Consider the following 18,847-nt stretch of genomic DNA (forward strand, 5'->3'; position numbering starts at 1 on the left):
TGCTGGGTGATAGTCTCTCTCTACATGAACAATGGAGGCTGGAGAAATAACCATGATCACTGCCAACAACTCGGGGAAATAATGTCGGCCTAGTCGTTTTTAGTTTCAGTTTCCTTCAGCTATTTTATAAGATTGAAAATGTTACTTTGGTGATATTAAGCAGAGCATTTCTGCTCACCCACAATTTTTTTTTTTTTTGGGGGGGGGGGGGGGGGGGGGCATTTGGGATTGTCATCTGAAAGAGAGGGGGAAAAAATGACAAAAGTAGATGGATATTGATGGTAAATACCAACGGCCATGTTCTAAAAAGTATTTCACTTCAGCCTAACAGTGCCAAAGACAACATACCTCTACTTCCTGTGCCATAAAGGCCCAGCTTGCTTATAATGGCCATAGGGCACTTAGGCATTGTGTTTAGCTGAACTGCAATTTGTAAATGTGTCAGGCGTGCATTATTAATTCATCTCTGGAGGCTAGTTACACAGAATCAAGGCTGCAGTTGACATGTCACACAGGTGTTGAAATGCCCCTATTGTTCCCCTGGGGTTAAGTTTCCAGTTCACACCAAGCATGTGTATACCGCTGAGTCTTTCCAATATCCGGTGCCAACCACGGAATCAAGTGCTAACACACTGCGGCAAGAGAACTTAACACCGTGTTGCACGTCCGTGTTAACAAAGAGAGCTGGGATTCAGTTCTACCTGACTACAGACAGCCCACCACTCTGCCAACAGTTGACACTTCTGTGGCCCTCTGGTGTCCCCTGTGGTGATGCCGTTTCATTGATCCCTGCCAAAACCTCAGACCTTGCCAAGCACCTGGCTTATGCTTTACTGCATTATAAACACAAGTGATGGTTCTGAATAATATTAGCAAATAAGAGGTGAATTATTCCACACTATAAAATACTTTGTTCAGTCTTTTTCCAAGTCTGGCCCTCAAAGAAAGTAGACTTTAGTGACACCACATGCACTACTATATACATTATAAACACTAGATGGCAATGTTGTCTCTAAAACAGACTGAAGTTGCTGCAATGGACAACATCTAGCTGTTTGCTTGCACCTGATGACCCCCTCCTTCACTTGCGCAGATCTGAGAGCATCAAATGTTCTGCTTTCACTCCTTCGTTTTCAAATCAGTGCAAATGAAGTAGGAGATTATAAACAGCAACTAATTTAGTAGACTATTGAGATGCATGCACCCCACCCCCTCTTGATCACAGCAGTGCAGAGACAATTATAGAGGAATGTGAACAGGTACCCGTCCCTGCACACACATACATGTGTACATATATTTTCAGTGACATAAAAAGGGCAAACTGACTCGACTCCACATCATGTGTATCTATAGATTTGTAAATGTGAAATTCAAAAGAAGATAGTCAGCTGGTTTTCTCAACTTGTACATTTCAGTAAAACGTTTAGAGACCGATTTGATCTTGAATGCAACGCCACTATGTGATGATGTCATCGATAAACGAAAGCGCATGCATGCCACATGGAACGTTCTCTATGCGACACGCTTGTTCATGTTGCAATCATAAAGAGTTAAGCACCGGGCATTTAACGATGACACCTTGTCAAGTCGGCCATTTACACGTTTTATGAATTAATAGGCTATTAAATATGGAATATCGAGGCTAATTTCTAATATCCACACCTTTGTATTTGACCTCCATAACATTTCGAGTCGCCTGAAGCATTGTGGGTACTACGATTTGTAAACTAAAAGGCTGCTCGGCTGCATAGAAGACACGGCAGGATCGACTATTTGAATTTGAATCATGTGACCCAACAACAGAATAGTAAAAAGTACTACTAGAGGATGTCAATTCATTATGTTTAAAATGTCCAAGAAGAAGTCATCTGTTCCAAGAAGGAGCACTTTGATCAGGACCTACCTCACCCCATACAACTTTACCAAACCCAAACCGGGAAAAAGGGGGGGAAGGGTTGAGTTGTGTGTTCAAAATCCACCGCTGTCCATTAAATATGTCACTAGTCACTTCAAGCCACATCACGGCACACCCCCTGAACAAAGTTCTACAGCTGCACCATTGAGAGTATCTTGACTGGCTGCATCACTGCTTGATATGGCAACTGCTTGGCATCCGACCGCAAGGCGCTACAGAGGGTAGTGCGTGCAGCCCAGTACATCACTGGGGCTGAGCTCTCTGCCATCCAGGACCTCTATGCCAGGCAGTGTCAGAGGAAGGCCCTAAAGATTGTCAAAGACTCCAGCCACCCAAGACAGAGACTGTTCGCCCTGCTACCGCATGGCAAGGGGTACTGATGCACCAAGTCTGAAACCATCAGGACCCTGAACAGCTTCTACCCCCAAGCTATAAGACTGCTAAATAGTTAGTTAAATAGTTAACCAATAGGCTAGGCTGAAACACCTGCATTTTGGAGGTGACTTACCCAAGAAATCAAAACAGAGACCAAGTTTGTATTTGTTAACTCAATGTTTTTTATATATTTTTTGCATTGTTTAACAAAAATGTGTTATTGTTTTTTTGTTTTTTTTAGCTAAAAAGGTGGGGCTCTGCTCCCACCTGCCCTGAATGATGGGTCGCCACTGGGAAGTACAAAAGCCATTGATGGAGCACATGGTCTGAACAGACTAAGATTAAGATAGGAGTGAAAAAAATGATTTTATTTAAAAAACAAGGACATTTCTAAGTGACCCCAAACGTTTGAACGGTAGTGTGCATATGGGATGAGTAATGCAAGATATGTAAACATTATTAAAGTGGCATTATTAAAGTGACTAGTGATTAATTTATTAAAGTGGCCAATGATTTCAAGTCTTTATGTAGGCTGCAGCCTCTCTGTGTTAGTGATGGCTGTTTAACAGTCTGGTGGCCTTGAGATTGAAAAATAGCTTCTGTCTCTAGGTCCCAGCTTTGATGGGGGAGTGAACAGGCAATGGCTCGAGTGGTTGTTGTCCTTGGTGATCTTTTAGGCCTTCCTGTGACATTGGGTGCTGTAGGTTTCCAGGAGGGCAGGTGAGATCGATTTTAAATACAGAAGTAACTAATAAGGAGTGAAAATATTTTGTATTTTCTATTTGAGAATAATTAAACCTTTATATTAACATTTATAGTGATGCTATAGTCACACCAGAGGACAAATTCAAAGCACCGACATAAATTGCATATACATTTCAAATCCACGGTGGCCACAATATTTTGAGTTAAGACATAATTTATTGCAACTATATGTTTTTTAATTCCATTTTAGAAGTTTATTTATTTATTATAACTTTTGTTTTAGCAATACTGTATATCAACTACCCATTTACAAAACTTCCGTCCATTCCGTAATTTTCCGATACCATAGTTTACATTCAGCCATCGATTTGCGTGTCAGCCTACAGTGCAATCAACCCTGTTTTTTACCAGTATTTATATGTGATTGTCATTGGTAAGCACGGTTTATTTGCCTACCCAATCTTTGAAGTGATTGGATCGTTGAGCCATCAGTAACCTCCTTTCCGCCCATTTGGCCTCCTTTGGTTGGCTGTTGTCCCTTCTCTTTCTCTCTGTCGCGGCGGTGGGTTGGAGCCGCTGTGTCCCCGATCTGGCACGTTCCTGTCCAAATTATTCTCGGTTTAAAATTGGATTCCCTTTTACGAAATCTCTGAAATTCTCAACTCTGCCAAATTTAAAGTGCTCTCCAATTCTATTTTTCCGCACACAGTCTCAACATTAGAACCCCCAAGAAGATGGCGATGGGGTCGGCAGTCGCCCGGCTTGAGGGCCGAGAATTCGAATACCTGATGAAGAAGAGGTCGGCGACCATCGGACGGAACTCATCGCAGGGCTCGGTGGACGTTAGCATGGGCCACTCCAGTTTCATCTCTCGCCGGCACCTCGAAATTTTCACGGCTGGTGAAGACGGCACCGGTAGCGGGGAATTCTACCTCCGATGCCTCGGCAAAAACGGGGTGTTTGTGGATGGGGTGTTCCAGAGACGAGGGGCTCCACCTCTGCAGCTCCCACGAATGTAAGATGGGTAGTATTTTACATTTTATGTCGAGATAGAACTGCTTGTTTACGTTATGTGACTATATTCTGACCTCCGCTTTGTTATTGTTTTGTTCCCCCGCCGCCGCACGTGTTGTGTCAAGCAACACACGGCGCCTGTCCCCACCAAACGTTAGTGAGCGGCTAGCTAATGTCAACTGGCAACGCTTGTTTTCTTTGCATAGAATTGTTTCGCGAAACAACCTGAAAATGTTGTAATTTAACATTAATACAATTGCTAAGCGTGCATATATTTGTGTGAATATCTCTTGCTAACACAGTGTTTGGGGGAATATGTACAGTTGCCTTCAGAACGTATTCGAACCCTTCGATTTATTCTACATTGTTGTTACATCCTGAATTAAATTAATATTTTTTCCGTCACCCATCTAGATACCCCATAATGACCAAGTGAAAATGTTTTCAAATGTATTGAAAGTGAAATATCTCGTGTACATAAGTATTCACACCCCTGAGTCAATGCTTTGTAGAAGCACCTTTGGTGGTGATTACAGTTTTGAGTCGTCTTGGGTATGTCTGGATCAGCTTTGCACATCTGGATTTGGGGATTTTCTCCCATTCTTTCTTGCAGACGTTCTCAAGCTCTGTTAAATTAGATGGGGCGTGGTATTGAACAGCAATCTTCAAGTCTTTCAACATATTTAATGGGATTAAAGGCCGGGCTTTGGCTGGGCCATTCAAGGACTTTCACATTCTTGTTCTGAAGCCATTCAAGTGTTGCTTTGGCTGTATGCTTGGGGTCACTGTCCTGTTGGAATGTAAAATATTCACCCTAGTCAAATGTCATTTGCACTGATGCAGGTTCTCATCAAGGATATGCATTTGTTTGGCTCCATTCATTGTTCCTTCTATCCTTACCAGTCTCCCAGTCCATGCCGCTGAAAAGCATCCCCATAGCATGATGCCGCCACCACCATGCTTCACGGGAGGGATGGTGTGATGAGCTGTGCCTTTTCCAGATGTAGAGCTTTGCATTCAGACCAAAGCGTTACATGTCTCATCAGACCACAGAATATTTTTCTTTATGCTCTGAGTCTTTTTGCAAACCCATCACATGTGGTCATGTACCTTTTTCTCAGCTCGGGAGTGGCCACTCTCCCATAAAGCCCAGATTGGTAAAGTGCTATAGAGACTGTTGTCCTTCTGGCAGGTTAGCCCATCTCAGCCAAGGAACTGTAGTTCTGTCAGAGGGATCATTGAGTTCTTGGTCACCTCCCTGACCAAGGTCCTTCTTGCCTGGTTACTCAGTTTGGTCAGACAGCCAGCTCTAGGCAGAGTCTGAGTAGTTCTATATTTTTTCCATTTCACAATGATGGAGACCACTATGCTCTTGGAAACTTTCAACACTCAATAAATAGTTTTATACCCTTCCCCAAATATATGCCACATCACAAATCTTTCTACGGCCAGTTCCTTGGACTTAATGGTATATTTTCTGCTCTGACATGCACTATCAACTGTGGGACCTTACATTGACAGGTGTGTTGTTTTCTAAATCGTGTCCAAGCAATTGAATTGGCCACAGGTGGATTTGAACCTGAGCTCAAGTTAGTGTCATAGCAAAAGGGTGTGACTACTTATGTCAATTTGATATCTGTGTTTAATTTTCAAAAATGTCTAAAAACATGTTTTCACTTTGCCATTATGGGGTATTGTGTGTAGATAGATTATTATCCATCTTGAATTCAAGCTGTAACAACAACATGTGGAATAAGTCAAGGGGTTTGAATACTTTCTGAAGGCCCTTCAGCTAGTTACCTGTACGTTTGCGATGGGCCGTGCTCATTCTCAGCATTATTTCAAGTCGGACGTGTTGCAATGTTTGCGCAGCATCATGTAGAAACAAACTATACCTACCTCATGCTTTTATCGTCAGTATGGTTTCTAGATCAAGCTGAATTGCTAACTTTTCCAAATGTTCCCTGTAGGAAATGGCCAGTAGAAGTAGGGGGTTTGAAATAGTCTTGATTAGTAGACCTGTTTACAACTCTGATTCTATGAGGTCTGAAATATCAACTAGGCCTATGTCACAGCAGGCCAGTCAGCTGGTCCCAGAGCAGATGATATGGTCCAAATATACCCCCATGTAATAATAAGACCTGTTATGTAAGTGTCATGATGGCCATCCATTTATAAACCCAGTTTAATGGCTAACTCTTCTGGCCCATATTGGTTTATTAGAGCTGCGCTGCTTGTTTTGACTGTGTGCAAAGATGGCCATAGCTTCACTGCTGGTGTGTAGCAGTCAATATGCATAATGAAAGAGACATTCTCACAATTGTTGAGTGAGTCTGGATGGCCTGCACTGATATTATCTGACTCTCCCTCCCTCTCTTTGTTCTCTAGGTGCTGTTTCCGGTTCCCCAGCACCAACATCAAGATCACGTTCACAGCCCTGTCCAGCGATAAGAAGGAGCGTAGGAACGTGTCGGAGTCACCGGTCAAGCCCGTCCAGCACCAGATGGCGCCGCTGACCATCAACATTCCAGACAACATCGCCCACCTCATAAGCCCGCTGCCCTCACCCACTGGCACCCTCAGGTGAGACTGGAGTGAAGTTGGAGCCATGAAACGGTCAGAGCAAATAGCATGGTTATTCAAATCTGGACCTCGACGCGAGTTCCAATGCTGATTTTTATTCTTCCCCCCCTAATCAGGGACGGATTTAGAGCTTTCTCACTTGGTGGGTGCAATTAATTATCAGGTAGAACAGAACCAGCAGTACCGGACCCCCAGGCTTAGATTTGAATACTCCTGGTGTGTATGTATGTATGTATGTATGTATGTATGTATGTATGTATGTATCGGAATGGCCGATTTTAATTAGGGCCGTTTTCATAACAATCGGTAATCAGAATTTTTGGACACCGATCACGGCCGATTACATTGCACTCCACGAGGAGACTGTGTGGCAGGCTGACTCCCTGTCATGCGAGTGCAGCTAGGAGCCAAGGTAAGGTGCTAGCTAGCATTAATCGTATCTTATAAAAAAACAATCAATCAAACATAATCACTAGTTAACTACACATGGTTGATGATATTACTAGTTTATATAGCTTGTCCTGCATTGCATATAATCAATGCGGTGCCTGTTAATTTATCATTGAATCATAGCCTACTTCGCCAAACGGGTGATTTAACGAGCGCATTCGTGAAAAAAGCACTGTTGTTGCAACAATGTGTACCTAACCATAAACATCAACCCCTTTCTTAAAATCAATACACAAGTATATCTTTTTAAACCTGCATATTTAGTTAATATTGCCTGCCAACATGAATGTATTTTAACTAGGGAAATTGTGTCACGTCTCTTGCGTTCTGTGCAAGAGTCAGGGTATATGCAGCAGTTTGGGCCGCCTGGCTCGTTGCGAACTGTGTAAAGACTATTTCTTCCCAACAAAGACAGCCAACTTCACCAAACAGGGGATGATTTAACAAAAGTGCATTTGCGTAAAAAGCACAATCGTTGCACGAATGTACCTAACCATAAACATCAATGCGTTTCTTAAAATCAATACACAGAAGTATATATTTTTAAACCTGCATATTTAGTTAAAAGAAATCCAGGTTAGCAGGCAATATTAAACTAGGGAAATTGTCACTTCTCATGCGTTTATTGCACGCAGAGTCAGGTTATATGCAACAGTTTGGGACGTCTGGCTCGTTGCGAACTAATTTGCCAGAGTTTTACGTAATTATGACATAACATTGAAAGTTGTGCAATGTAACAGCAATATTTAGACTTATGGATGCCACCCGTTAGATAAAATACGGAACGGTTCCGTATTCACTGAAATAATAAACGTTTTGTTTTCAAAATTATAGTTTCCGGATTTTACCATATTAATGACCTATGGCTCGTATTTCTGTGTGTTATAATTAAGTCTATTATTTGATAGAGCAGTCTGACTGAGCTTAGGCAGCAGGCAGCAGCAGGCTCGTAAGCATGAATTCAAACAGCACTTTTGTGCCTTTGCCAGCAGCTCTTCGCTGTGCTTCAAACATTGAGCTGTTTATGACTTCAAGCCTATCAACTCCCGAGATTAGGCTGATGTAACCGATGTGAAATGGTTAGCGGGGTGCGCGCTAATAGCGTTTTCAATAGGTGACGTCTCTCGCTCTGAGACCTTGAAGTAGTTGTTCCCCATGCTCTGCAAGGGCCGCGGCTTTTGTGGAGCGATGGGTAACGATGCTTCGAGGATGGCTGTTGTCGACGTGTGCCTGGTTCGAGCCCAGGTAGGGGCGAGGAGAGGGACGGAAGCTATACTGTTACACTGACAATACTATAGTGCCTATAAGAACATCCAATAGTCGAAGGTATAGGACATACAAATGGTATAGACAGAAATAGTCCTATAATAACTACAACCTAAAGCTTCTTACCTGGGAATATTGAAGATATTCATGTTAAAAGTAACCACCAGCTTTCATATGTTTTCGTGTTCTGAGCAAGGAACTTAAACGTTAGCTTTTTTACATGGCACATATTGCACTTTTACTTTCTTCTCCAACACTTTGTTTTTGCATTCTTTATACATGTTTCATTATTTATTAGATATTGCATTTTTGTGCCATCGCAGGATTACCATGCTCTCTCCCACTGTCTCACTTAAATTGTTTCTCGTCCCCCACAGTGCCGCCAACTCCTGTCCAAACTCCTGTCCGTCAAGTCCCAGAGGGGCGGGGCTGTCTGGCTATAGGATGGGCCGCGTGCTGACCGCTGACCTCGTCAACGAGAACTCCCAAACAGACGACAAGGACGGCTCGGGAGGAGACAGCCCCAAGGTGAGACATCAGCAACTCAGGGATGCATCTGAAGTGGCTTCCTCTCCTTGTCTCCTTTCCTTTACACTGATATGAAAAAGAGAAGATCAGTCAAGGTAGTATAATGGAAGCTAAATGAGAGACCAGACCAGTACTGATGAAGGAAAATATATGAGAAGAGGATTCCTCAGTAGACAGTTGAAATGCACTCCTAGTCCTGAGGTGAGTCGGCAAAGTGAAGCGTTCAGAACGGGGCAAATAGAAGACTAAAAGAGCTAAACTATTCCCTGTTCTACCTGACACAGTGGTATCTGTTCTACCCAATACGTTTCTGTCTCAACGTTCTGTTGCACCCTCTTGAATACATCCCTGAGCCCAGGGTGATGGAACACATTGGATTGGTTTTGGTTCTCTGGGGTGGGTTACTCATTGAAGTCTGTTGAAACATTCGGGAAAATATAAACTTGAGTGAGGAACCCTGGTGAATGCTAGTAAAATAGGGGGAGGGTGGGGCTCTACTTGTTTTCCAACATGTTTTCAGTTTCATGTTCCTCACACAAGTTCCCACAAAACAAACCCCTTTTATTTAAAAAAAAAATTGACCCAGATAAGCACATGCAATTATAACAAAAAATCTAACTGCTGCCATATCTGTAGCATGAAATGAAGCCCAATTCACCATTTGTTCTGTCCTCAGGATGACTCCAAGCCACCGTATTCCTATGCCCAACTAATAGTCCAGGCCATCACCATGGCCCCCGACAAGCAGCTGACTCTGAATGGGATTTACACACACATCACCAAGAACTACCCCTACTACAGGACCGCAGACAAAGGCTGGCAGGTTGGTGAATCCACCCTGTATTTCATGCTGCTGTGGTATTTCTTAGAATGAGAGACAAACTGACATCGAAGTAAACTTCTTTTTTGAAGTAAGCTTCTTTTTAAGTTATCCTGTCTCACTTTATCCATCACAGTCGTTCGTTCATGTGTTTTTGAACTGAACTCGATTGCTTACGTCTTCCTCCCTTGTGTTCCAGAAACTGATTAATTGTTTCTCTCGCTCTCACTTCTGTCTTGTTCCAGAATCTCAATCCGCCATAACCATTCCATAGTAATGAATACTGTCTCTCTCTTTTGTGTTCTAGAACTCGATCCGTCACAACTTGTCTCTGAACCGCTACTTCATCAAAGTGGCTCGGTCTCAGGAAGAACCGGGTAAGGGATCGTTCTGGAGGATCGACCCCTCATCAGAGAGCAAGTTGTGTGAACAGGCGTTCAGGAAACGCAGGGCAAGGGGGGTACCCTGCTTCAGGACCCCGCTGGGGCCCCTCTCATCTAGGTAATACTCACTATAACTCAGATACTCTGATATTTCCGTGTACACTGAGTGTACAAAACATTAGGAACACCTGCTCTTTCCATGACAGACTGACCAGGTGAAGGCTATGACCCCTTGTTGATTGTCACCTGTTAAATCCACTTCAATCAGTGTAGATGAAGGGAAGGAGACAAGTTAAAGAAGGATTTTTAAGCCTTGAGACATGGATAGTGCACATGTGCCATTCAGAGGGTGAATGGGCAAGACAAAGTATTTAAGTGCCTTTGAATGGGGTATGTATGGTAGTAGGTGCCAGGCCTACCATTTTGTGTGGGAAGAACTGCAACGCATTTGGGGTTTTCCACGCTCAACAGTTTCCTGTGTGTATCAAGAATGGTCCACCACCCAAAGGACATCCAGCCAACTGGACACAGCTGTGGAAAGCATTGGAGTCAACATGGGCCAGCATCCCTGTGGAATGCTTTCAACACCTTGTAGAGTCCATGCCCTGATGAATTGAGGCTGTTCTGAGGGCAAAAGGGGGTGCAACTCAATATTAGGAAGGTGTTACTAATGTTTTATACACTCAGTATATATTTCCCTCATATACAGTGCATTCGGAAAGTATTCAGACCCCTTCACTTTTTCCGCATTTTGTTACGTTACAGCCTTATTCTAAAATTGATTAAATATATTTGTTTCCTCAATCTACATACAATACCCCATAATGACAAAGCGAAAACCAGGTTTTTAGAAATGTATTTTTTTATTTTACAAATGTATTTTTAAAAAACGTACCTAATTTACATAAGTATTCAGACCCTTTGCTATGAGACTCAAAATTGAGCTCAGGTGCATGCTGTTTCCATTGATCATCCTTGAGATGTTTTTACAACTTGGAGTCCACCTGTGGTAAATTCATTAGATTGAACATGATTTGGAAAGGCACACACCTGTCTTTAAGGTCCCACAGTTGATAGTCCATGTCAGAGAAAAAAACAAGCCATGAGGTCAAAGGAATTGTCCGTAGACCTCCGAGACAGGATTGAGTCGAGGCACAGATCTGGGGAAGGGTACCAACACATTTCTACAGCATTGCAGGTCCCCAATAACACAGAGGTCTCCATCATTCTTTAATGGAAGAAAGTTGCTCAAACTGAGCAATCGGGGGAGAAGGGCCTTGGTGAAGGGGGTAACTAAGAACCCAATGGTCACTTTGACAGAGCTCCAGAGTTCCTCTGTGGAGATGGGATAACCTTCCAGAAGGACAACCATCTCTGCAGCACTCTACCAATCAGGCCTTTATGGTAGAGTGGGCAGACGGAAGCCAATCCTCAGTAAAAGACATGAAAGCCCACTTGGAGTTTGCCGAAAGGCACCTAAAGGACTCTCAGACCATGAGAAACAAGATTCTCTGGTCTGATGAAACCAAGCTTGAACTCTTTGGCCTGAATACTAAGCATCACGTCTGGAGGAAAACTGGCACCATCCCTACGGTGAAACGTGGTGGCAGCATCATGCTGTAGGGATGTTTTTCAACGGCAGGCACTGGGAGAGTAGTCAGGATCGAGGCAAAGGTGAACGGAAGTACAGAGATCCTTGATGAAAACCTGCTCCAGAGCGCTCAGAACCTCAGACTGGGGCAAATGTTCACCTTCCAACAGGACAATGACCCTAAGCACACAGCCAAGACAGCGACCTGAAAATAGCTGCACAGCAACGATCCCCACCCAACCTGACAGAGCTTGAGGATCTGCAGAGAAGAATGGGAGAAACTCCCCTAATACAGGTATGCCGAGCTTGTAGAGTCATATCCAAGAAGACTGGAGGCTGTAATCTCTGCCAAAGGTGCCTCAGCAAAGTACTGAGTAAAGGGTCTTTATTTTTTACATTTGCAAAAATGGCTAAACCTGTTTTTTCTTTCTCGTTATGGGGTATTTTCAAATCAAATTGGATTTGTCACATGCGACGTAGACCTTACAGTGAAATGCTTACTTACAAGCCCTTAACCAACAATGCAGTTAAGAAAATATCTATACAAAAAGAAGAATAACAAATAATTAAAGAGCAGCCGTAAATAACAATAGCGGGTTATGTACAGGGGATACTGGCACAGAATCAATGTGCGGGGGCACTGCTGTCAAGGTAATATGTACAGTTGAAGTCAGAAGTTTACATACACTTAGGTTGGAGTCATTAAAACTCGTTTTTCAACCACTCCACAAATTTATTGTTAACAAGTCTGTTAGGACATCTACTTTGTGCATGACGCAAGTCATTTTTCCAACAATTGTTTACAGACAGATTATTTCACTTATAATTCACTGTATCACAATTCCAGTGGGTCAGAAGTTTACATACACTAAGTTGACTGTGCCTTTAAACAGCTTGAAAAATTCCAGACAATTATGTCATAGCTTTAGAAGCTTCTGATAGGCTAATTTACATAATTTGAGTCAATTGGAGGTGTTCCTGTGGATGTGTTTCAAGGCCTTCCTTCAAACTCAGTGCCTCTTTTGCTGTACAAACATTAGTACGCAAGTATAAACACCATGGGACCACGCAGCCGTCATACCGCTCAGGAAGGAGGTGCGTTCTGTCTCCTAGAGATGAACGTACTTTGGTGCAAGAAATGCAAATCAATCCCAGAACAACAGCAAAGGACCTTGTGACGATGCTGGAGGAAACAGGTACAAATAAAAAAAAGCCTGACTACGGTTTGCAACTGCACACGGGGACAAAGATCGTACTTTCTGGAGAAGTGTCCTCTGGTCTGATGAAACAAAACAACTGTTTGGCCATGATGACCATCGTTATGTTTGGAGGGAAAAGGGGGAGGCTTGCAAGCCGAAGAACACCATCCCAACCGTGAAGCACGGGGGTGGCAGCATCATGTTGTGGGGGTGCTTTGCTGCAGGAGGGACTGGTGCACTTCACAAAAATAGATTATGTGGATATATTGAAGCGACATCTCAAGACATCAGTCAGGAAGTTAGAGCTTGGTCGCAAATAGGTCTTCCAAATGAACAATGACCCCAAGCATACTTGCAAAAAGGCTTAAGGACAACAAAGTCAAGGTATTGGAGTGGCCATCACAAAGCCATGACCTCAGTCCTATAGACAATTTGTGGGCAGAACTGAAAAAGTGTGTGCGAGCAAACTGGTCTACAAACCTGACTCAGTTACACCAGCTCTGTCAGGAGGAATGGGCCAAAATTCACCCAACTTATGTGGGGAATCTTGTGGAAGGCTACCTGAAATATTTGACCCAAGTTAAACAATTTAAAGGCAATGCTACCAAATACTAATTGAGTGTCTGTAAACTTCTGACCCACTAGGAATGTGATGAAAGAAATAAAAGCTAAAAATAAATAATTCTCTACTATTATTCTGACATTTCACATTCTTAAAATAAAGTGGTAATCCTAACTGACCTAAGACAGGGAATGTTTACTAGGATAAAATGTCAGGAATTGTGAAAAACGGAGTTTAAATGTATTTGGCTGAGGTGTATGTAAAGTCGGAGACTTCAACTGTACATGTAGGTAATTATTAAAGTGACTATGCATAGATAAGAGAGTAGAAGGGGGGGGCAATGCAAATGGTTTGAGTAGCCATTTGATTAGATGTTCAGGAGTCTAATGGCTACCTCAGGCGAGCAAAACCTTGAGACTTCCCTAGATATCGTGCACCAGCTGTTGTTTACAAATATACATAGGCCCCGCCCCTTGTCTTACCAGAGGCTGCTGTTCTGTCCTGCCGGTGGCGGGTATAACCCTCCAGCTGTATGTTCTTAAAGTCGTCGTTCAGCCATGACTCTGTGAAACATAAAATATTTACAGTTAATGTCCCGTTGGTAGGATATACGTGCTTTCAGTTCGTCCCATTTATTTTCCAGCGATTGAATGTTAGCTGACAATACGGATGGCAAAGGCAGGTTAGCCACTGATCCTCACAAGGCACCCCGATCTCTTTCCACGAAATCTGTTTCTTTCTCCAGCGAATGACGGGGATGAGGGCCTGTTCGGGTGTTGAGTATATCCTTCCTGTCCGACTCATTAAAGAAATGTGTGTAGATTGAGGGGGGGGCGATTTAATCCATTTTAGAATAAGGTTGTAACGTAACAAAAAGTCAAAGGGTCTGAATACTTTACAAATGCACTGTGTGTATATACAGTGCCTTGCGAAAGTATTCGGCCCCCTTGAACTTTGCGACCTTTTGCCACATTTCAGGCTTCAAACATAAAGATATAAAACTGTATTTTTTTGTGAAGAATCAACAACAAGTGGGACACAATCATGAAGTGGAACGACATTTATTGGATATTTCAAACTTTTTTAACAAATCAAAAACTGAAAAATTGGGCGTGCAAAATTATTCAGCCCCCTTAAGTTAATACTTTGTAGCGCCACCTTTTGCTGCGATTACAGCTGTAAGTCGCTTGGGGTATGTCTCTATCAGTTTTGCACATCAAGAGACTGACATTTTTTCCCATTCCTCCTTGCAAAACAGCTCGAGCTCAGTGAGGTTGGATGGAGAGCATTTGTGAACAGCAGTTTTCAGTTCTTTCCACAGATTCTCGATTGGATTCAGGTCTGGACTTTGACTTGGCCATTCTAACACCTGGATATGTTTATTTTTGAACCATTCCATTGTCGATTTTGCTATATGTTTTGGATCATTGTCTTGTTGGAAGACAAATCTCCGTCCCAGTCTCAGGTCTTTTGCAGACTCCCTCAGGTTTTCTTCCAGAATGGTCCTGTATTTGGCTCCATCCATCTTCCCATAAATTTTAACCATCTTCCCTGTCCCTGCTGAAGAAAAGCAGGCCCAAACCATGATGCTGCCACCACCATGCTTGACAGTGGGGATGGTGTGTTCAGCTGTGTTGCTTTTACGCCAAACATAATGTTTTGCATTGTTGCCAAAAAGTTCAATTTTGGTTTCATCTGACCAGAGCACCTTCTTCCACATGTTTGGTGTGTCTCCCAGGTGGCTTGTGGCAAACTTTAAACGACACTTTTTATGGATATCTTTAAGAAATGGCTTTCTTCTTGCCACTCTTCCATAAAGGCCAGATTTGTGCAATATACGACTGATTGTCGTCCTATGGACAGAGTCTCCCACCTCAGCTGTAGATCTCTGCAGTTCATCCAGAGCCTCTTGGCTGCATCTCTGATCAGTCTTCTCCTTGTATGAGCTGAAAGTTTAGAGGGACAGCCCGGTCTTTGTAGATTTGCAGTGGTCTGATACTCCTTCCATTTCAATATTATCGCTTGTACAGTGCTCCTTGGGATGTTTAAAGCTTGGGAAATCTTTTTGTATCCAAATCCGGCTTTAAACTTCTTCACAACAGTATCTCGGACCTGCCTGGTGTGTTCCTTGTTCTTCAAGATGCTCTCTGCGCTTTTAACGGACCTCTGAGACTATCACAGTGCAGGTGCATTTATACGGAGACTTGATTACACACAGGTGGATTGTATTTATCATCATTAGTCATTTAGGTCAACATTGGATCATTCAGAGATCCTCACTGAACTTCTGGAGAGAGTTTGCTGCACTGAAAGTAAAGGGGCTGAATAATTTTGCACGCCCAATTTTTCAGTTTTTGATTTGTTAAAAAGGTTTGAAATATCCAATAAATGTCGTTCCACTTCATGATTGTGTCCCACATGTTGTTGATTCTTCACAAAAAAATACAGTTTTATATCTTTATGTTTGAAGCCTGAAATGTGGTAAAAGGTCGCAAAGTTCAAGGGGGCCGAATACTTTCGCAAGGCGCTGTATACTGTAGTTTGAAATGGCATGCCCCCTGTGAGCTCAGTTAGGCACTGCAGGTAGATTAAATGATTTGTCTGTCTGGGACACTGAGCTCTTAACCTAACATACCACGTGTAAAATAAACATTTGAAACCAGATCCCCTCGATGCTTGTCTTGACAAAAAACTGAAAAAAATATGTAGTGTCGCCTTAACTCTAAAACCGGAACATCAGGTTTCTGGGGAACTTGCAAAGGCTACTGAGCTCTAAATGAGTCAATGGGCTCTGGGGAGGATGTTTCTTATTGGTATGCGCACACAGATGACAGCACACACTTTCACGTTTGCATCATTCTAATAGTCTTCCTGCTGTCTTCCCTTCAGGAGTGCCCCGGCCTCTCCTAGCCACACAGGGGGGCTGTCGGCCCACTCCAGTGGTGTGCAGACCCCAGAAAGCCTATCCAGGGAGGGCTCCCCTGTCCCCATGGACCCAGAGCCAGCTCGGGCCACAGCTCCCACCACGGCCACTGCCCTACAGCCCAAACTAGCTGTCATCCAGGAGGCCCAATTCGCTAAGAGTGCTACTGGTGAGTTATGTTGGAAGTTTTTTTTTTTTCAACTCTGGTGGTGGGTGGTAGACCACTCCATTTCGTGTCTGACCTCTGACGCTTGTTTCTGACAGGCTCCCCCCTGAACAGCCAGCCGGTGCTGATCGCCATGCAGCGACAGTTGCCCCAGACGACAATGAAGCCTGTTACCTACACCATGGCAACGCCTGTCATGACAACAGCTGTAAGCTCTGCCCCCATCATGCAGACAGTGCACGTACTCCAACAGATTCCGATGGTCACCATGGCTACCGTCGCTGCCACACAGAATTCAGTTGTTACGCTGAAAACAGAACCGCAGGAGAACGGAGGGGGAGACCACAATGGGGTCAAAGGTGGGGAGACTGATTTACAGTACATTTTTCCATTCTTTGCTGTAACAGTCCCTTTTATAAATTAAGATTTGTAGTCTTATATTGCAAAGTGTTTGTCGCTCTTTCCCAGTCAAAGTGGAGTCTGTTCCAGCCATCACTACTTCCTCTATAGGCGGGGCCAATCGCATAATCCAGACCTCCCAGGCCACACCCCTAACAGTTACCATCGTGCAACAACCTCCCCTGGGCCAGCATCGGCTTCCTATCAAGGCCATCACACAGAACGGGACTCACCTGGTTCCCATCACTACTGCTGCTAACACAGGTGAGACATTTTCAAAATGGCACCCAACACCCATGAAGCTTTAAAAATGGCAGATTAAAATTACTTTACCAGCCTTTTCACTCCGTACTGCTTGTTTATGTCAGGCCTGCCAGGAATCCAGTAGTGAAACTCCCTCTCTATCCCCTCTCTCAGCAGTGGTGAACCCCCTCCACCTGTTGGCTGCTCATGCCTCGGCCTCTGCATCGCTGCCCACCAAGAGGCAAAACGGGGAGCTGGCCGACCACCCCGAACCCAAGAGGGTCAAAACTGAGGAGGGGGGCGAGAGCATAGCCCCCGTTGTAACCAACTCGTGCACAAGCGGAGACGGGGACAATGGGGTTAGTGAAAAGGCTCGCGATAAGTAGAGGTCTTGACCCCTCTCCTTAATGAGCTCTACTATTCTACTATCCCGCCCCCTCTGTTCTCACTCCCACAACCGGACTCCCACTCGAAACCACGTTTATCCTCTACTCCAAGGTGCCAAAAGAAAACGAGGTATGGATCCACCTCCGGACTACAGTATGTGTGAGTAGTAGACAGACCACCACCCACCCATTGGTAGAAAAAGCAGAAAATAATATAAAAGCCCAAAACAAGGACAAGCAACAACGACAAAAAAGGAAAATTAGAAGTTGTTAGAGGTGACCCTGTTTGAGATAAACGACAACTAAACCTTAAGTGAAGCACAGTAAGTCTTGATAACGTTTAAATGTAAATTAAGTCTATAAAAATGTAAATGAGATCAAAACAGACCTCTGGACTTTGACCACCAGAATCACCAAGCCTTCCACTGCTGATTGGAAAGTTCCTTTTTTTTCACATAGGACACACCCCCAAGAGAGGGAAGTAGCCAATGGCATCGTCCCGGCAGCATTATAGGCAAGCGCTTAATTTTGGGGAAGAAATTACCTAAGACAGTTAACAGTAGTGTATTCTGTAAAATAATGTGTTTGGGGAACCATTCCCTATATCTCTGGCAGCTAGCCTTCATGTCAACCTATCTAATGCAGTCGTGAGTAGATACACTTGAATCCTAGGATCTTCTTTGAGTGTACCACCCGTTTCCCAAGGCACACACATCTATTTAGTAATAACCATACTAAAAACTAGAAGTGGGGTCAAAAACATCTTACTCATCTGTATTTTTGGGGGGGGGGGGGGGGCGTGGACTCTGTTCAGTGAAATGAATGTAGTCCCCTTTTCCTTCAAGAAAACACTATGGAGTGAATTGTTTTTCTGTTGTCAAAATCTTACGTTTCTTTATCGCTGTACATCTAGATTTTTCATATTTTAACAAAATATCCTATAAGATAAAAGTATATTTCCATGCGTGTTTGACTGTATGCTTCATCAATGCTTGCATGTTACTGAATTTAGAGAATGTACATGAGCAGATAACTGAAGAAAAATAAGACTGAATCAATGCTATACTGTATGATTCTGAACAGTGCTGCGCTTACCCTTTTCATTAGTTATTTCTTCCCCTCCTTTCTTCTGTTCTCCTTGTCATCAATGGCTGTTTCTGTTCAGATGGTATTCTATGTTTCCATGAGGAAAAACAAGTGATAGATGTTTGTTTTGCTTCAGTAAAATGCTTTTTTTTTCTCTTTTTTATATATATATATATATATAAATTAATTTAAACCTTCGTCCTGTGTCGTACCGCCTCTGTGTATTTCTGGCTCTCATTCCCAGAGACCGATA

At 43.3% G+C, this 18,847-nt stretch overlaps 1 protein-coding gene across 2 annotated transcripts; it reads left to right on the plus strand.

The window, feature by feature from the left end:
- Positions 1 to 3,522: 3,522 nt before the first annotated feature.
- Positions 3,523 to 18,792, plus strand: foxk2a (forkhead box K2a). Of its 2 annotated transcripts, none has more exons than XM_021575596.3 (9): positions 3,523 to 4,010; positions 6,398 to 6,592; positions 8,686 to 8,836; positions 9,513 to 9,659; positions 9,964 to 10,157; positions 16,281 to 16,483; positions 16,579 to 16,839; positions 16,949 to 17,143; positions 17,297 to 18,792. In XM_021575596.3, exons 1-9 carry the CDS (start codon positions 3,730 to 3,732, stop codon positions 17,506 to 17,508), a joined length of 1,839 nt encoding a protein of 612 aa, XP_021431271.2. In that variant the 5' UTR covers positions 3,523 to 3,729; the 3' UTR covers positions 17,509 to 18,792. The 2 variants fall into 2 exon arrangements, with proteins under 2 accessions (XP_021431271.2, XP_021431272.2); XM_021575597.3 differs by having other exon boundaries at positions 3,530 to 4,010; positions 17,300 to 18,792.
- The last annotated feature ends 55 nt before the right edge of the window (positions 18,793 to 18,847 follow it).

Source organism: Oncorhynchus mykiss, chromosome 20 (assembly GCF_057628025.1).
Source record: "Oncorhynchus mykiss isolate SJ-2025 chromosome 20, ASM5762802v1, whole genome shotgun sequence".
NCBI lineage: Eukaryota > Metazoa > Chordata > Actinopteri > Salmoniformes > Salmonidae > Oncorhynchus > Oncorhynchus mykiss.

Coding starts and splice junctions, on each gene's coding strand:
- foxk2a (XM_021575596.3), top strand. CDS start 3,730: ATGGCGATGGGGTCGGCAGTCGCCCGGCTTGAGGGCCGAGAATTCGAA. Junction 6,593..8,685: donor TCACCCACTGGCACCCTCAG/GTGAGACTGGAG, acceptor CGTCCCCCACAG/TGCCGCCAACTCCTGTCCAA. Junction 9,660..9,963: donor CCGCAGACAAAGGCTGGCAG/GTTGGTGAATCC, acceptor TTTGTGTTCTAG/AACTCGATCCGTCACAACTT.